This window comes from Parambassis ranga, chromosome 14 (genome assembly GCF_900634625.1).
Source record: "Parambassis ranga chromosome 14, fParRan2.1, whole genome shotgun sequence".
Classification (NCBI taxonomy): Eukaryota; Metazoa; Chordata; class Actinopteri; family Ambassidae; genus Parambassis; species Parambassis ranga.
The window spans coordinates 9,627,788-9,646,799 of record NC_041034.1 but is presented as its reverse complement, the minus strand read 5'-3'; the positions used below and the strand labels follow the sequence as shown (position 1 = coordinate 9,646,799).

At 40.6% G+C, this 19,012-nt stretch overlaps 1 protein-coding gene across 2 annotated transcripts; it reads left to right on the top strand.

Moving 5' to 3' along the window:
* The first annotated feature begins 10,080 nt into the window (after positions 1–10,080).
* LOC114445933 (clathrin interactor 1-like) lies at positions 10,081–18,849 on the top strand. 2 transcript variants are annotated; one of them, XM_028421260.1, is made up of 12 exons: positions 10,081–10,276; positions 13,517–13,621; positions 13,746–13,842; positions 14,374–14,482; positions 14,598–14,774; positions 15,019–15,187; positions 15,488–15,704; positions 15,781–15,862; positions 15,952–16,029; positions 16,188–16,321; positions 16,664–16,838; positions 16,995–18,849. In XM_028421260.1, the coding sequence occupies exons 1-12, from the start codon at positions 10,236–10,238 to the stop codon at positions 17,369–17,371; spliced, it is 1,761 nt and encodes a 586-aa protein (XP_028277061.1). In that variant the 5' UTR covers positions 10,081–10,235; the 3' UTR covers positions 17,372–18,849. The 2 variants fall into 2 exon arrangements, with proteins under 2 accessions (XP_028277061.1, XP_028277060.1); XM_028421259.1 differs by having other exon boundaries at positions 16,188–16,501.
* Positions 18,850–19,012: the final 163 nt, after the last annotated feature.

Here is a 19,012-nt window from a genome sequence, read left to right as displayed (position 1 = left end):
GATTCGACACTTTGTAGCGCTCTGTTCGGAGACAAAGTATAAACAAGCAGTGTAATTATGGGCTCATTTTGAGACAAACAACCAAGTGAGTGTGTGTGTCTGTCTGTCTGTATGAGTGTGTGCAAATGTTCTCTATCAGGGATGAGATGAGAGGAAAAGGATGAAAGATACTCTGTCTTACTTGGCAGATGACAAATAAATAACAGAACACTCACTGATACACACGTATACATACACATGTGTAAAAAAGAATCCCGCACAGACACATACTCCAAACAAATTTATTTGAAAAGTGACAGAAGTCTCACACTGTCATTACACAGCTCACGCCTGTCATTTTATTGTTTCTCATCAGTACATCACACAGGCAAAAAAAATGTGTTACATGCACAAACACACACACAATGCTACCATTCCAAGCTGACAAATTCATTTTAACACAAACAGTGTGAATGCACAGCCAGGGAGTTACAAAAAAACTCTCTTGTGTTGCTACAAAACAAACTGCCTTTTTAGCCCTGATGAAGCTCCAGCAGCAAGCGCTAATGAATACAAACACAGATATGATGGATAAAAGGATGTATGTTCATATGGGGTAATATTAGCATCAAAAACTGTCAGCTCCACTCTCTCATGGGAAAAAGAGGCAACACAAGTATAAATATAATGGTTTTTTAGAGTAAATATGATATAGCATTCAACTCTCATAAGTCAGAAATCAAACAAATCTGCTTCAGAACATGTTTTGTAAAAAGTCCATCATTATTTCACAACTAATTAATGGTTTTATTGCTGAGCAGCGTGCATCACAGAACTCAAACATGTGGTTAAATAATGTGGACTATGATAATGATTATCCTTTGATTAAAACCATCACATGTTCCACTGAGTGTCTGTTGCTGCAACACTGGCTCTAAAACTCTGATTTTCAAATTTCTTTTGACCCCTGAGTTGCAACACATAAAAGCCATATTTGTTTCTGCAATGGAAAGATAAAGAGTGTTCACTTGTTGGCTGAAGTTTCTCTTGTTATTCTGAAGTAACGGTGCCCTTCCTCTTCCTTTGCTTTGCACCAATACTGCTCTGATGAAATACAGAGCTGTGTCACCCTTTGACCTTTGAACTATTTTTGTTTATCAATCTTTAGTTACAATTCTGGCAGCTATTTAAATCGCACAGTTAACTGCTTTGAAAAAAAATCATGCTCATATGTCAAACTGCATTCTGTTTCAGTGTATTTTTAAAAAAAGCTCTCTTTACATTACAAAAGCATTTTGAGAATCTGAGGGGGGTGTTGGACAGAACCATACTGCCCCCTGTTGTGTCAGACAGAGCAGGACACCACATATAGTACTACTAAAACATAAAGCATTCTTTTTTTGTTTATGTTTCATGCAGAGAACAACTTTCAGTGTCTCAGCCAGTTTCCATTTATGTGCCTGAGTTCACCCGCTGCAGTGGAGAGAGGGGTCTGATCTTTCACTAAAGTTACAGGTAGAAAACAGCAGGTGTGCTTGAAGGTCTGAAACCACGAGATCATTCAGACTGAATATATTCTCATGACTTTACCTTGCATCTACTTTGTCTTCTTTTTAAATGTTTGTTTCTACTTGATAAACACACTTATAGTAATCAAGCATAATATGTGGTCTGTTTATCTTTGATGATGGGGCAGCCCTTATGTCCTGATTGATATGTTCATTGTTTTCTGTTGCTAAATCTTCAATTATTCATTTTTGTTTAAATGTTTGTTTGAAGATCCTGAAGACAAATCACAAGTGCATCAACAGTAAATGTACTCAGTTTGAAGGGAAATGGCTGAAATGTGAATTTTAAAATATTAATAAGAAGCACTCAGGGTAATTTTTGCACTTTTATTACCAGCATTATATCATTTTATGTCTTTGCCATTGCAGTGATCATTTACTTTTTGTCTTAGTGTACAGTATTCAGTCTATTTGGTGTGATATAGTATCAAAGTACAGTCCTTGAGTAGATTTACTCAGTTACTTGTGTTCTGTTTAGACCTGAATAATGGTTTTATCACAACATGGAAAATGCTGTAGTAGTATGTAGGACTTTCCTTTATGATGTTCTCCCAGCAGATTGAACTGTATGCCCCCACAATTTCCCCCTTCTCTCTCTCTGTCTTTGGTACTTTTACCCAAACTTGGCCCGCTGACTCGTTCCCGGAGCAGAGGGAGAGCTTTATGGCGAGAAAGAAGAGGGGAGAGATGGATGAACATACAGAAAAAAGGGAGACAAAGTATAGATGAAAAATAGTAACCTCTGACAGATGAGAGACGAAAACAGAGGCCTGAATGGAGAGATTGATGGCTGGCTTGCAGAAAGGTAGAGCGTGGAAGGAGAGAGACAGTTTAAAAAAAAATAGAAGAAGAGTTGAAGCTGGCACGGAAAAGTGAGTGAGAGGTTGAAAGAGGAGATGAAAAAGTGGAGGAAAGGTTCATCTCTCTCCCCCTCTTCCTCCCAATCCCTTTCTCCCTGTCTTTCTCTCTTGGCCAGTTGACAACTCAGTAGGAGTCGGACGACCATCTGTCTATTGGACAGGAGTGAACAGCCCTCCACCTAATTCTTCTCTCAGTCCTTATCTCCCTCTGTTTCTCCTCCACATTTGAAACTCTTCCTCTCCATTCTGACAGCGCGTGAGAGAAAGAAACCCAGGCAGAGCCAATTGACAGACAGGATGCTAATACGCTAATATGCTAATCCTGCTTTGCACTTGTATGCTATCTGTGCTGTTTGAAAGTGTGTGTGTGTGTGTGTGCATGTGTGTGTGGCTAGACCTAGCCCCTGGGTAATAAAACAATACAAAGAGAGCTTTAGGCCTGCTGGGCCTGCAACAGCACTTGAATACCAAATTAGCCAGCAGAGATCACTGGGGGAAAGGTGTAGTGTGAGTGTGTATCTGTGTGTGTGTGTGCAGTAGTGAGACAGATAGCGGAAAGCAACCTTGTTTTTTCCAGTGGTGACCGTTGCTCAGTAACTCCTGCTTCTAAAAGTAGGAGGGCAACTTCGCAACAGCTCCAGGCACAGATGGATGAATTTCTAAAAAAGAGAGCAAGATTGATGATGGGGGTGCAAAGCAAATAAGAACGGGTACTTATAAAAAGATATAGAGTGCCATATAAAGGGTTGTACAGTTAAAATGCTATTTCTACCAGTTTCACTTCTCTGTTGGGTAGCACACACACATTCATACATAAACACACCCATCACATCTTTTTTTTTTCCTCTCTCTAACTCACACTTGTCTGTCAGCCAGTCCTTGCCTTAATGGACCATACACACAATTACTACAGATTAATCTACCACTTAACATTTTGACCCCACTCAGGCAACACACATTCACACATGCACCACTTAACATTCTGGCCCTACCCTGGTATCAGTGGCTTCTCAGGTACCCAGCATGCTGCAGTGATGCTCCAGGGCAGCCCCGCTGAGACCACTGCTGTCTGAAGAGCAGAGTAAAAGTTTGTGTGTGTGTGTGTGTACCAGTGCCAGCCCCAGAGGGACTGCCATGTCCTCAGAGAGACTCGAGTTTAGGAGTGGCACTACACTGGGTCGGCATCACACAGCCAAGGGTGCCCACAACGATAGATGGAAGGGAGGGTCCAGATCATTGTCAAGGGGCCCAAAGGGAGAATGGACTGATATATCAAAAGTGGAAAAAGGATTAACACTGTAATGAAGAATGGGTGCATGTGGAGCAATCACAAGTTAACCACTTATTCTAATGGTAACGGTGTGAGAGAATAGAGGAATTTAAGGAATATGAGAAAGTATTTCTATAGAAACTCACCAGGATTTCAAGTTGTGCAAAAGGGCAAATAGAAATAATGTTCATCATTTGTTTTGTGTTTACAAGTCCTCATGTGAGCCACAGTTAAAAGCCTGAATTCTTCCACAGACTCTTATACCGGTTGTTCTTGATCCAAACAGATAAACCGGACAGTAAGCCTCGATATGTGCCTGTGCTTTCAGACAGTCTTCAGCACAGACAGTAAGTCTGTATGCTAAGTCCATTTTCCAACAAGTTGAAGTATTCACTTTAATATGATAAAAGTGTAAAAGTGAGCTGAGAGCAATAGGATGAAAGAACCATAAGGAGCTAAGGGAATTTAATAATATAAAGTGAAAGAAAAAGATACGCATTATATGGATAAAAGGTTTGAATGTGGCAGAAAGTAAAAAGAGAGAGCAATAGATCAAGGTTTGACAGGACCAGGGGAATGCAGGGATAGGGCGATGATAAGAGATGAGGGGAGGGTGTGGGTCCAACAGAGACGAGAGGGAGAAGAGAGAAGGGTACTAATTATTTCCATGGCACGGAACACACCACAATGGTTACCTGGTGTGACACTTGAGAAGTTTGCAAAGTTGTCAGAAGTTGAGAAAACCAGTTTATCATTTATTTTTAAAAACTTATAGAACAAAAGTGAAAATAAAATTGTTCCATTATCAGAATACAATTTTTTTTTTTACAAACAAATGGTTCTGATTGATAGTCAAAGATGCTTGAACTGTGTGGACATTTAAGCCACACACTGCAGTGCAAACAGGCCATATTCTTACTAGAGTCAGTATAAAGAAAAAAATAAGAATGTTGAATAAAAATCATGCAAAGCTGACAAGTTTTATGGTAAATAACATGCTGGAAATGATGTGTATGTCTACCTGCAGTCCACTAATGAGGTATTGACTCCATTGTTGTGCTACATTGTTTATCCCACTTATTTATTTATGAACATTTAATGTGTGAGCTCAGCTGAGTTCCTACAAACGCATGGCGAATAAGCCAAGCAGAGACAAAGAGATCAATATGCAACATTAACACAGGATCGTCTTTAATGTTATTTTCATTTGGAAAACATAGATCCACTGTTTATTTCCACAACCTTCATTCCTCTAATGATTGATGCCAGCGGTGCACTTACACCCGACCCCACCCCCACCTCCCAGTCTGTAATATGCATCACACCCCACCCGGCCCTCTTCTTCTTCTTCTCTCTCCATCTCTCTCCTGGCTGTGTCAGCAGCAGCACCAGCAGTACTTGGGTTCTTTGTGTCTCCTTCATATCATCTTGTTAAAAATTAAAGTGATTCCACTTCCCTCTCTCTCTCTCTCTTTCTCTTCCTCTCTTCCTCTCTCTAATGCTAATCTGTTCCCTGTTGGACCTGTATGCAGATGAGACGCAAATACAGCGAAGCCTGATGAATAGTGATGAGGCTACAATGCAAACACATACACACTCATGCACACCTGAGCAGCCTTGGAATGCCCTGTGGTTTACCTGTCTGTCTGTCAATCATAGTAGTGACCTAGCGAAGGAAGGTTTGTGTGTCTGTGTGTGCGTGTGAACGTGTCCTTAAAATCACTCTTTCAACAATAGGATATAAAGTAACCTGTACTTTTATTTATAAGAACAAAGGTTTGATGGTTTATTTAGAAACTATAATTCATCCATCCATTTTCTACCGCTTATCCGGAGCTGGGTCACGGGAGCAGCAGTCTAAGCTAACAAATTATAATTGCAGTATTATTCACAAGTACTAGTGTTTTAATATCAAGTAAAACCAAAGATGTAATATGTGTATTTTTATTGTATTTTGATCGGTGCAGCAGACACATAGAAAAGAGTTCAAAGCTACAGTGCATGGTATTTGTCTCCCTTTTGAAGCAGTGAGAGGGGACGTACACACTTTTGACACACATATCACATTATGCAGAGAAATATGTGTCACACAACATGGTCAGATACCCAGACAGGTCTGTAGCTAAACCTGTGGGATAAGAAGAAACTACTCTTGGACATAGGTCCCTTTTTTAGCCTATTATCCTTCCAGTGACATTTTTATCTTTTATTACTGTTCATCTCTGTTCCCACAGTCACCACAGACACTAAACTGCTGTGACATTCACACAGATTTAACTGCTCCTGACAAAGGCTTAGTCAGAACTGTGTTTGGCATCATTTTACACTGTATACTGTACACACACACAAACTAAAAGTTTATGCTTCAACTGTTGAACCTTAAAGTGCCTCTAAATGTTGCTTCTGTCCTTGTATATATTTAACCAGAGAGGGAGAAATTCCCCTATGCCCTATGGGAGATGTATAGTTTCCTGTATATGTGACCCAGGTTTTGGTCTATTGCATACAGCACATACTGAAGACAAACAACAACAACACACAAACAGGAGAAATTCAGCTGGATCAACACGTCTCCACACTGTGATATTTATTTAAAGAAAATTAAATGTTTCTTCATAACCTGCATTATCCGCTGACCTCTCAAGATGAATACCAAACAAACCTATTAGATGCACTCAGCATGACCCAAAGGCCTGCCAAGAGCCTGTAATAATGTCCTGTGGGATGTCAGTTCTGAGTGCCTGACATTTGGCACTTCAGGTTCATGTCCAATCACAGCAGCCAGCCCCTTTACCGTGGTGCACGCCAGTAGCAGTGAACACCGCCACCTACTTCTGCTGACTATAATAGCAAACTGCTGATGCCTATGACAAGAACATGTATAAATACACACACACTCACACACTTACACAGCTGCAGAGTGGGCTGTTTCCTGTACGTCGTTCTCAGTGTGTCCACATTACTGTTCCATCTGCACAGGCATTTCCTGTCCGACCTTGAAATCAGGCCCTGAGCAGCAACCATCACTTCACACACACCCATTCCCCATTTCCCCCACATACATTCACATAATGACACAACACCCCCCTATATGTTCACTGCATACACTGTTCCAAGATTAAACAGCTACTTGGCAACAATCAGCAGTGGAAGACAAGCACATAAATTCTGTAATTACCAGTTATGAAAAAGTAAACAAAACTATCAGGGAAAATCATGGCATTGTTTTCATGACTAGAAGCTAAAACATAGCACAAACTCACACTTTACAAGCAGCCAGAGTTACCCTAATCTGCCACCTTCACACTGGGGAGCCGTGATGTCATCAATCAACAACCCAGTCCTCAAACGGCGGCCAGCCTTCCCCACATGTGTTTTTATTCAGCAGGAAAGTTATAGCAGAAGAGGTTAGGTCACAGATAGTTTACAATAATATTATTCATGTAAGGGAAAGTGGAAATGATCCCCGCATGTGACTTCACTCTATTTACACAAGCATGCCCTGAATACATTGATACCGCCAGCCAGTAAAACTCTCCACATACACACACACACACACACAGAACACAATGTGCATTAATTGCATGAACTGGATTTCATAAGGTGATGGAAAGGAACCAAGCCAAAGTCTAACAATTAGCAAAGATTTAAAATAACAAGTGAGGGCCCGAGGCACAGTGTTAAAGCAGAGGAGACATAATAAGGGTCAGAGTTATGATTCCAACTCACAGGAGAAACAGAGGTGCTGTTGTAGTGTTGAAATATTCAGTGCCAAATGGTTACTAGCTCTTGGATGAGCTCTCTGGTTGTATTTATTACTGACTTGATGAGGAATATTAATTAAAATGCAGCCCATTAAAGTTGGGGGTATAGGCATTTTATAAATGATGTTGGCTGTGTTTTAGGACCAGAGGCAACAGAAACTAATAGATGGGCCCAGAGGACAAGTATAAACTAGGACTAGTTTTATTTTTACAAAAAAGGTCTGAAGGTTCTGCATCAACAGGCAGCTGTTTTCAGTAAAACAATAAGTTTTCAAAATCTTGCTGCTCTATCTGCTCAGCAACAAACAACGAATGACCATTACCTTCTTCCTCTTTGTCTGCACACTCATCCATGCAACCATTAAGCTTCTGCTGGCCCTTTCTTAGTTTTAAATATAGGAGACACTCTTCTTTTTTTTCACAAACCCACACACCGACAATAAACACACCCTTTTCCATAAAAGATCAACCTTATGTCATTTTCCCAGTATGCCAGAGCATCTGCAGCAAATCAGCCTCACTTCTCCTCCACTCCCTCTTTTCTCTCCCACTCATTTGCTTCCTCTCTCTTCCTCTGTTTTCCCACTTTACATTTTTCTGTGATTAGGAACAAGTGTAAGTGGCCAAAAAAAAACGTATTTTCTCTCTCTATCAAAACACACAGAGACTCCTGATGTATCACAACATGTTTCCATGAACAGGTGTCTGTCTTAAGCCTGCCCTGTCCGTTTAATCACACTGCTGCCCCAAGACTCCACAAGTAAATGAGGGTAGATTCCATTCACTCAACTGGGGAGGTTTATCTGAAATATATTGCATTTGTGTGTTCTTGTATTATTCGTCTGAGAACGCCAGCATTTTGTTTACATATTATATCACATAATCAACTGAATTTCAAAGTGTAACAGAGGAAGAATAAAAGAGTATTGGCTTGCGATCAATCACTAGCACAACCATTTAAGCTCACTGCTCACATTTCACACAGTGGAAGTCCCCTATTGTGCATGCAGTTAATGGAGCGGACCTGTGTTTGCAACACAGTGGACACAGAATTTCCCATGGCTGATCATCATCTACGGTCATGGGTGCCTTCCATCCCTTTCCATCTCGCCCACTCCCCATCCCACCGCTGCAAAGTAACAAATCAAACAATTCACAGTTTCCCATTATCCTCTCTGTCAGCATATGGTTCCAATCAGCAGTGTGTGTGTGTGTGTGTGTGACACCATGTGAATGTTTTTATTTTCCATACATTTCTCCTCAAATACAAAGCTCTTTGTCCACACTCTTTCTCCATCTCTGGCTCCTCCTCCCTCTCACGCCCTCTCCATCTTCCCTCTCTCTCTCTCTCTCTCTCTTCTTTTCTCTCTACCCCTTTCTATTTTAGTCCTGCTTTTCTTGGCTGCAAGTCAGACCTCAGGCAGACCTAGAGGTCTTTTTCCCAAGCGATCTCCAGGGTGGACTCCAGGGAACACACACACACACACACACACAGGCCCTGCCTTCACATGCTCTGTCCATTTCCTCCTCTGTGTCTTCTCCTATCCCATATCATTCCCTGTCTGCACCTCCTCATTGACTCATGCAGTGTTGTTGCATTACTTTTAAACTTGTGGTTTATTGGAAAAAGGGAGAACACAGTGTTCAAAATCAAGAACTGCATTTATGACCTAAAGGAATTTTTCATTTACTGTAAGATCCACTTTACAATCTCACACATACTATGTAATATGGTGCCCCCCTGACACGGATCCCAGTTGGCAAGAAAACTATGACACAAATCAGTCTTTGCATTAATAAGGGGATGATTTAACTTAAATTGGCAATAGTCTTATAATAACTACAACAAAAACAAATGTCCACCATTGTCAGTATGCTGTTTAATGATTGCGTCAGCTCCTGTCTGTGAGTAATAGCTGTAAAAATGAATTTACAATCCTAACTGTACGATTTTATGTCAACTTTGGCTTTCCTGTTGTGTCCTAGTGTGACACTGTAAGTCCTATAAGGTTTGCCAACCTACAGAAGGTTTGCAGTGCCATCTAGTGGAGAGGTAGAGTACAAAAGTTACACACACATTCACTCTGGCAGTAGGATCATTTTAAAACTTAATTAAATGTATCTAAAAAGCTTTATTTTTACATTTTCTAATTGAATGTAGTGTGTAGTGCAACAGATGTAGATTTCAAGTAAATCGTTTTCCTTGTTCAGGCATATGTACACACACCCAAGTATTGGCTGTACAAATCATTTTTAATAAAGATTTGAGTCAAATACACTAAATCATTGCTTTAATGCGTTTTATCACTGGAGAGTGTAGGTTCCTGCTGAATGGAAGACATTAGCTGCAGTAACACCTGCAGAGTGTGGATGCCCTTCATCTTCAGGGTCATCTACAGTTTGTGGAAAATAGGTAAAAACATTTGTTTTCCAGTTGTCTGACATGATGACTGTATGTAATCTTAGAATTTAATAAAGCAATAATACTCATCAGGACGTTATTGAATCAGTTACCCTAAACAAACTTGCTGTATTATAATGTTCAATAAATGTTAAACTTTTTAGGTCCCTGATGGACAGACGCATCACGACGCTCCAGTGACGTAGCCAGAGATCGACGTTTCCGTAGCAACTGGGGACGGTCCGTTAACCGTAGCGGACACGGTACTATCGGAGCTCATCGAGGAGTGGGAGGATTGTCGTTGGTAACCGGACACTACCTCTGGCCTTGTGGGGCGTAGAGACACGGGGGCGACGCAGTATCGAGGCGGCGAGCCCGCAGTTCCGTGCGGAGATGCTGAATATGTGGAAAGTCAGAGAGCTGGTGGACAAAGCGTGAGTACTGGGGAGCAGGTGGAGCTCGTTGCATTAGCATCAGCTAAACCGCTAAGTGGCTGCTAAGCTAACCGGCTAGCTCGAAAGCTTCAGCTGGGCAGCATCAGCAGCTTTTATCGCTGACTGAGGAGAGGATACGGGCCGTGACGTCACGGCGATAGCCCTCAGCTGTTAGCCTTGACTAGCTGGCAAGCTGCCAATCGTTATTTCTACTATATAAATTTCATAAACAGATGTTTAGCAGTGGCATTTCTCTCTATAGTCCTGCTGTTTCACATTAGAAAAATATAATCACAACTGTGAGTTTATTTATTTCTGATCCAGGTCGAAAGCTACCCAGCTAGCTGATTCCGCTAGCGCTGCTAAGCCCAGGTCGGGTATGTTATGTGTGTTGTGTTTCTGAGAAATCTGCAGCAGAATCACGCCCTGTCCCACCCTGGGGATGCCCGCTGCCTTTACTGTGCATTCATCTTAAAACATATCCCTGCTGGAAAGCTCAGTGTTGATGATGGGAAAACAGGTGGCATAATAAATTGTATGTGATCAGTCTGGCAAATAGCTGCCAACCGATTCTCACTGTAACCACACCGGTCTAACGAGGCCCATGTTCCCTTCGTCCCCAGCTGCAAAGCTTGTTAGCCACCAAATATATAATACTATAGCAGCTAACGCTGGTGATGTGTCAGCCTGCTACACTGTGTAGTTTGTTTGCACAGTACAGCACGTATGGTTCCTGTGATGAGCGTCTTTTGTTGCATGTACAATGCGCCGCATAACGTTACTTTGTTCAGTGATTGTAGTGAACCCAGCAGGAGGAGGGAAAACCAGCAGCTTCCTGAGGGCTGGGCCTCAATTTCGCTTAAGTACAACAGTTTTCATAGTGATTATATTGGCTAACACTAAATCAGACTACTCACGTGGTGTGTGATCAACAAAGAAGACTTGTTTTTATTTTCAGTAAAATAAGATCATTATTTATTATATCCTCAGTTGATTGTAGAAGAATCAGAAGATTGTATTTTGTTTCAGTTTTTATTTGTTCCAAGTTTACAAAACAATTTAGAATAGTACCACAGCGGACATTTTTCTGTGCCGCAATCAACATTTTAAACTTTACAATACATTATTACTATTGTGGTCAAACTGCTCTATGCTATATTAACAAAACATTACAAAATGAATAGCAGTGTATATAGCATGCTGTAATAGTATGCAGTTCAGTTTAACCATAATTATACCTGACCATTATGAGTTTTCCAAAGGCAGAATGTGTGGCAGAGCTGCGTTGCGTTTTATTATACTTTGTGCCCTTTTTTTTGCACTCATGCTGTTTATATGTCCTATAATTATTTTTTGCTTTGTTTTTGTACTGAGGTGGTTAATTCAAAGTTGGAGGGTTCTGCTTCCTGTGGGTATTTAAAACCTGCACATATATTTTGTTAGCTTGTTTGCTCTGTAGGCTGTTATAATGCATAATGCGTGGGTGCTGTATTAGTGTTTGTACTACTTACATTGAATTATATCTGGACAATACTGAAACATTTGAAAGCACAGTAATTGTCTCATATACAGTGCTGCTTAAACCATGTGAACCATGTAGAATTTTCTATATTTCTGCCATCTCTGTCATAAATATGACCGAAAACATCAACCAATTTTCACACAGGTCTTGAAAGTAGAAAAAGAGAATTAAATCAAGCAAGTAAAACAGAACTCCATCTGTCATTTATTTATTCAAAGACATGATTCAAGTTTTTGTCTTTTGATGATACCATTATACACATCTAAAAACACATGATGAGAAGGTCAGACTGTTGTTTAAGTAGGGCACTCAAATTTATTAAAATCACATAGAAAAGCGAGATTAGAATTGAAATTGATTGATTCTAGATGCAGTCAGCATTGCTTAATAGTCAGCATAGGTTCTAATTTGGACATAAAATGAACATACCTTAGCCCCATACACATATGTAATAATGGATCAGTGTGAATAACTAAATGGTAAAAAAAACAGTAAAAAATATTTCTGTTTGTCTGATGGGGTTGTATTTTTCCACAGTCTGAACTTGCGTGACAATGGGCTGATGTTTTGGGTCTCACTTATGCAGCAATACACCAAATTCATGCAATGTATATTTAGCCTTTTTATATATATAGATTATGGTGATCAAATCAAAACATAATATAGTTATGTTCTTTCTCTCCCTTGATTCTCTCTCTCACTCTCTGTTCCTCTCTCTCTCTCATTGCAGTCTCTTGCAGATAAGAAAGTAACATTAAAAACAGATAACTGAACATGCCAAACAATGGAGGTGGCAGTATTAAAAAGCAGGGTTGACGGATATCTCTGGAGTAATAGAAAGCAGCTTCCATCAGTTGTTTGTTGTGCCTGGCTGGGCATGATGAATACACTCTATTATTGATCTACCTCAACAGAGTTGGCACTGGCAGCCTTTCCTTTTCTGCAGACACCAACATATAGCCCTTGCTGTCTGTCCGCATGTATCTACTGATAATAACAATTAAAGGTCATGTGTACAGATGCCTCCTCTATCTGTTGGTGGGTCAGAGTTCTGAGAAAGGAACTGCTAAGGAATAAAGGAGAATTTAGAGGATTGAAGAACGGGAGAAGCAAAATAAAGAAGGTGCAGTAGATGGGACAGATTGTAGCAGAGAAAGAGGAAGAGCAGTGTTTTCATGATGCAGTGCTTTGGCTTTGTCTTTCTTAGATGTGTGTCAGATTCAGCTAACCCTCTCTCACACACACAGGAAACCAAACACAGCACCAGGTGAGCCCACAAAAACAGAGAACAGAAGACAAACATAGCTTATGGATAGGTTTGGCTTTGTTTACCTGAGACACACACTGTCCCATCTCTCTCCCCACTCAAAACTGCTTGTGTGTATGTGCCCAGACTTTCATGTGGTCAACATGCAAGCTTTTAGAAAGGTCATTCATTATTCAGTGAATAATAATAAACAGTCTCCATGTCCACATTGTCTTTTTCTCTCACTCTTTTTCACTGTTTTCTTTGTGTTTATAATATGCATGAAATCAGACAACATTGACACGTTAGCACAGAAATATTACTCTATAACTATGTCTACGTTTTGCTTTGCTTTTAACTCAACACTATACTGATAGATGAAAAAGCAACGCTGTTTAAATTGATGGTAATTCAAATGTTTCCAGGTGTATTTTGTTCTAATATATGGTATTTCTTTCTTTTGTGTCAACAGCACTAATGTGGTAATGAACTACTCTGAGATTGAATCCAAGGTGAGAGAGGCCACCAATGATGATCCCTGGGGGCCTTCTGGACAGCTAATGGGAGAAATAGCCAAGTAAGTGTAAAACACTTGCCCATACATAGTTATTATATTAACCCATAGATGCATGGATCAAGTTTGCTTTTCTCACCTGTGCTTTAGCAGTATTACTTTAGACTGTACATGTTTGTGTTTGTAGATCTACCTTCATGTACGAGCAGTTCCCAGAGGTAATGAACATGCTGTGGACCAGGATGCTGAAGGACAACAAGAAAAACTGGAGAAGAGTTTACAAGGTATGGTTGTTAACCAGCAACTCCAGGGTTCTGCAAGGACAAATTTTGACTTTTCGTGTGTACTTAAAATCGACAAGGAGAGAGGGCATTGTTTAAAGTGCTAAAATACATTTTTGCTGATGACATCGTCCAAAACATTTTATTACTTGGCTACTGGGACAGTACTCCTGTCTGCTTCCTCAAATAACCTCACTTCAAAGAAACTATCCCCTTATCCATGGGAACATGACATGCTCCATATCTGTAGTGTAAAGATCAGAGCACTACATCTTGATTACAGTCCCACATAATCATATAAGACCGATCTGCAAAGAACATATATTATGCAAGAACCAAGAAAGAGTATATTTGTATTTTTGAAGAGTAATTACATAGAGTTTAAAATCCATGTATGACTCAGCATGGAGAAGCAGTGGGGGGAAAAACAAGTATATTTTAGGAAAGTTTTTTTCCTCACTGAGCTATGCTGACTGCATACCCCCACTTAGTACATCTACATCCCATGCTGTCTCTTTTATCTCCCTCTCTTAGGCCTTGCTTCTGCTGGCCTACCTAATCAGGAATGGTTCTGAAAGAGTCGTCACTAGTGCCAGGGAACACATCTATGACCTGCGATCTCTCGAAAACTACCACTTCATTGGTGAGATTTCCAATAAAATATCTCAACATTCAGCTTTCAATACATAGCAGCCCAGTGGCAGTAGTTCTCATGTTGTATAAGAATGTGTGCCTTCTGCACTTGTGTCTGTGGCCAGATGAGAATGGTAAGGATCAAGGTATCAACGTGCGTCAAAAGGTGAAGGAGATGGTGGAGTTCATCCAAGATGATGACAGATTGAGAGAGGAGAGGAAGAAAGCCAAGAAGAACAAAGACAAATACATTGGAGTCTCCTCTGACAGCATGGGTGGAGGAGGTGGCAGCTTTAAGAACTGTAAGTTATATTCTGTGTATTTAAAAAATGTAAACGTTATTATAACCCGCACTGTCCAGAATCTGTCGTCGTAGTTCTACAGCACTGAAACAACCAGAACATTGAAATAACTTGTGCAGCCTTTGTTGTTGTAGTTGTCTCACATTTATTATAGATTTGCTCAACATATACAGCTGGATTCTGTTTATACTGAATGTCTTGTCAGTTCAAACTGGAATCTCCTTTTCTGTCCTCTCCCTCCTAGCAAATGAGTTGGATCGGAGCAAGTGGGATGAAGACTGGGATAAGAGCAAAGGAGTTTTCCCATTTAGTGAGAAACTCGGAGAGATCAGTGATAAGATAGGCAGCACCATCGACGACACACTCAACAAGTTCAGAAAGAAAGAACGTGATGACTCACCTGACAGAATCAGGTAAATATTTATGTATGTTTACTGCAGTATATTACATTCTTCCTAGCTTGTGCTTGCTGTTATTGTGGTAGCTGACTGGTCACAAATGATGAAAAATAATGCAAAGAGCCACCCACTCACTGCACATCATTTCAGCCTCCACGTCGCATGTGTAGAATGTTTAAACTGCTGAGATGTGGATTATCGATTACATAATTCAACAATAATACACAGAAATCACTTCACACAGTTACAGCAAAGCAGCAAAACAAATAGCAGAATTTCCTGAGTGCTCATAAATCCTTCTTCTGGTTGCCATAGTGACAATGAAGAGGACAGAGCATCAAGAAATGGCAGACAGGACACCCTTGAGTTTAAAGATGAGGAGGAGACTGTCACAACGAAGAGCATCCAGATCACTCAAGCAACAGAAACCACTACCACCACCACACGGAAACGCAGTGGAGCCACAAGCAACAAGACCCTTGACCTGGGTGCTGCTGCCCATTACACAGGAGACAAGAGCCCAGAGGAGAAGGTACTCACACTCTCTTTTTGTGATGCATATGTTTAATGTCTGTGCTTATTAAACCATGGTGCCGCTCTCTCTTCAGTCATCAGTCCGACAGTCTTCCAGCAGTGGTCTTGCTGACCTGCTAGTCATAGACCCATCGTCCAATCAGAGTTCTACAACAGGTTTCTACAAACTTATAAAATTCAATTTTGGCACTTTTAGTGAAAAAAAAGAGCTTTTATTTGAATTATATTTGTCTTGGCTCATCCAGGTGGTGGTTCAGACCTCATCGGTGGCTTTGCTGACTTCTCTTCCCCTGCAGCATCTGCCAGCCTCCCCACCTCCACTGGTAAACCTCTTCTGTCTCAGCTATACACTCTGTTAGAACACAGTCAGATTGAGTGCCACTGTGACAGCAAATGCTGTGTAGTTATTATGTACTGTAGATTCTGTAGTGGATTTTAAGTGTCATTGTCCAAATCTAAACATCTTTACTGTTTTGTGCAGCTGCATCATCCAATGGAAACGGAGAGTTCGGAGACTGGAATGCCTTCTCGGCCAATCCTCCGGCTTCATCAAACTCTGCAACTGCCCAGCCTGTCACTGACCTGTTTGGCAGTGTCCAGTCTCCTACAGCTCAGGTCTCCAATCCCACTTCTGTCCCACCCTCAGCTGAGCTCTTTGACTTGATGGGTGGAGTCAATCATCAGCTAACCAATCCACATACAACACTTAGTGCCTCTCAGAGTATGACTTTCTCTCTGGGAGGGATGACACCAGGGGCAACTGTGCCCACTTTGCCGCTTTCTCGCTCTCAACAGGTAGATGTGTTATGCATCATGGGAAGGCTTAATATTTCTTAAATTGTTTTAAAAAATGAGAAAATATTATTTGCTGAAATGAAATATGACTTAGATAAGATGTGGTATTATTCTTGCATTAATTATGTATTCAACAAAGAAAATGTGTGACATTTTTTTCAGACTTTAGGAGGCATGGCAAGTCAGCAGTCCATTGGGCAACAGCAGAAGGTTGGGCAGGGATCATTAGGTTCGACCTGGTCTGACCCCTCTGTCAACATCAGCCTGGACTTCCTCTCAGCAGGCTTGACCACCACTAAGACACCCCCTACCCTCAACAATATCATTCAACAACAAGGTACCATTTGCATGTCTGTGACTCTGGGGGTCATGATCGTGCAGGCATTTAAATTAAGCCTTTAAGCTAAAGCCCTTAGCCTAAACTAGTCAGTGTTGTTATGGCTTTATAACCCAAGTGATAAAAGCATGTCTCTGTCCACTTGTGTCTGTGCAGGAGTGCCTCCCGTCAGCCTGTTGGCTCAGAACTTTGGAGGACTTAACCTCAGCTCTCCACCCCATGTGACACCAATAAGACCACCAACCAATCCCATGATGGCAGGCAATGTCATGGCAATGGGCATGCCTGCTTCCATGGCCACGGGTATGCCACCTACAATGACCACTGGTTTACAAGGAGGAATTCCCATAAACCAAGGCATGATGGGAATGAACATGAGCATGAATATGGGCATGACCGCTCCAGTGATGATGGGTGGCATAACTGGCGTGGGAGTACCAGGAGTAGGGATGGGCATAGCGCACTCCATCACCCCAGCTGTGGTCCCACCCAAACAAGATGCCTTTGCTAACTTTGGCAATTTTGGGAAATGAAGGTTTTCGTGTGTGTGTGAGTGTGTGTACGCATGTGTGACATTATGAGAGTGTGTACCACAGATGGACTGCTGTACTTGAAGACAACCTTGCATGTGTCTCTCTCTGCTTCTGCTCTCTTTGGTGAGCAGCCACCAGTGATTGTTTACCATCACCGTCTGCTGACATGATTATGAGGTAGGGGAGAATGCCCACTGCTGCCTCTCATAAAGAGGGCACTGGAATTGCAGGGAAGGTGTCTCTGGCCTCTAGTCATTACTTCCTTCTGGGGAGAAAAACTCTTCTGTAGTTGATTTTTTTTTTAAAATATTTACAGTGTATCCCCCATCATTACAAAAATCAGGTTTCTGTGTACCTGCTCAGAGAGTTCAATCAATACAATGGACACATAAAAAATGGCATAGCTGCCTTAATTTTACATTATAGCCAGATATATTATGTTTTAGGCAATTTTTTAACCGAATTCAATCAAAATTTAAGCCGTTCCATTATTATCAGACAATGACTATGACACACTTTTTTTAAAGTCTGTACTCTAGTTCCAGCAGAGGGCAGAAAGAGCATATGTGTTGAGACAACACTGGATGGTCATACCTATTCTTATATTAGGGTGGATGACATGTTCAGTTTCCCCTTTTCTGTTTTAATCCTGTCTGTCACATTTTACAATGGATGGATGCTCAGTAGGTCAATAAATTTAAGTTTAAAAACAATGAGAACAAATGCACCTAAAATGCTGTCAAGCTCTTTATGTCGCAATGATCTATTACCGTTCAAAGTGATACTCTCAGCATCAAGCACTAATCAGTTGTATTTCCTTTTTAATTCCTCCTTGTCATTTTGGCACTTAAGAAAGGCTGTTGTCGGACACCAGACACATAAATCTGTCTCTCAATCTTTTGCAAATGGACAGTTTATGGGTTGCGTCTGAGGAAAAAGACTATCACTATCCACAAGAGTGAAAACACAATACAATGCTAAATTTCTTTAATGTTTACAGCAATTGCAGTTGGGACAACAATGTCCCTTTAATTACAAAGTATTTTTGCCAGCAAACATGTTTCACCTTGCAGCTGACTTGGTCTTTCAATCCAAGGGGCATACCTGCAACTCAACAACCATTTTTTAGAAATTATCTTCACCTATTATTTGGCATGGATCAAATTCATTGGATGAGTTTCAGTAAATTTCAAAAATAATTTCTCTGGATGGCTAAAACCAATCCAGAGTTCTGGGGGGGTCTGGAGTGAGGTTTGTGTGAGACGTGAGTGAATGAGTGTGTGTAAAGTTGTGTATGGTTATAGTTATCTCTGTTTGATGTGCAAACACAGCTAAGCAGAGCCTGTTGACATTTTCTGAGGCACTGCATTCCAAATGACCAAATCTTTATTTTGTTACTCTCAGAAGGCTAATTCCATAGCTATTAGTTTAATATTTTATTAGTTTACTTAAAGTTGTGTTCATATGGGAGAGCTACTGCTAACTTAGGTTACTTAAATCATGTTTTATTTTTGTTTTGTTTTTTTTTTCCAGTACAGATCATTTGATTTGATTGTACTGTATATTTTCTGTAATTCATTCAACATTAAATTAAATTATAACATTCTGAATTATGACTTTATTCTTGTGATATTATGAATA

Coding starts and splice junctions, on each gene's coding strand:
- LOC114445933 (XM_028421259.1), top strand. CDS start 10,236: ATGCTGAATATGTGGAAAGTCAGAGAGCTGGTGGACAAAGC. Junction 15,188..15,487: donor GACTCACCTGACAGAATCAG/GTAAATATTTAT, acceptor TGGTTGCCATAG/TGACAATGAAGAGGACAGAG. Junction 16,839..16,994: donor CAATATCATTCAACAACAAG/GTACCATTTGCA, acceptor GTGTCTGTGCAG/GAGTGCCTCCCGTCAGCCTG.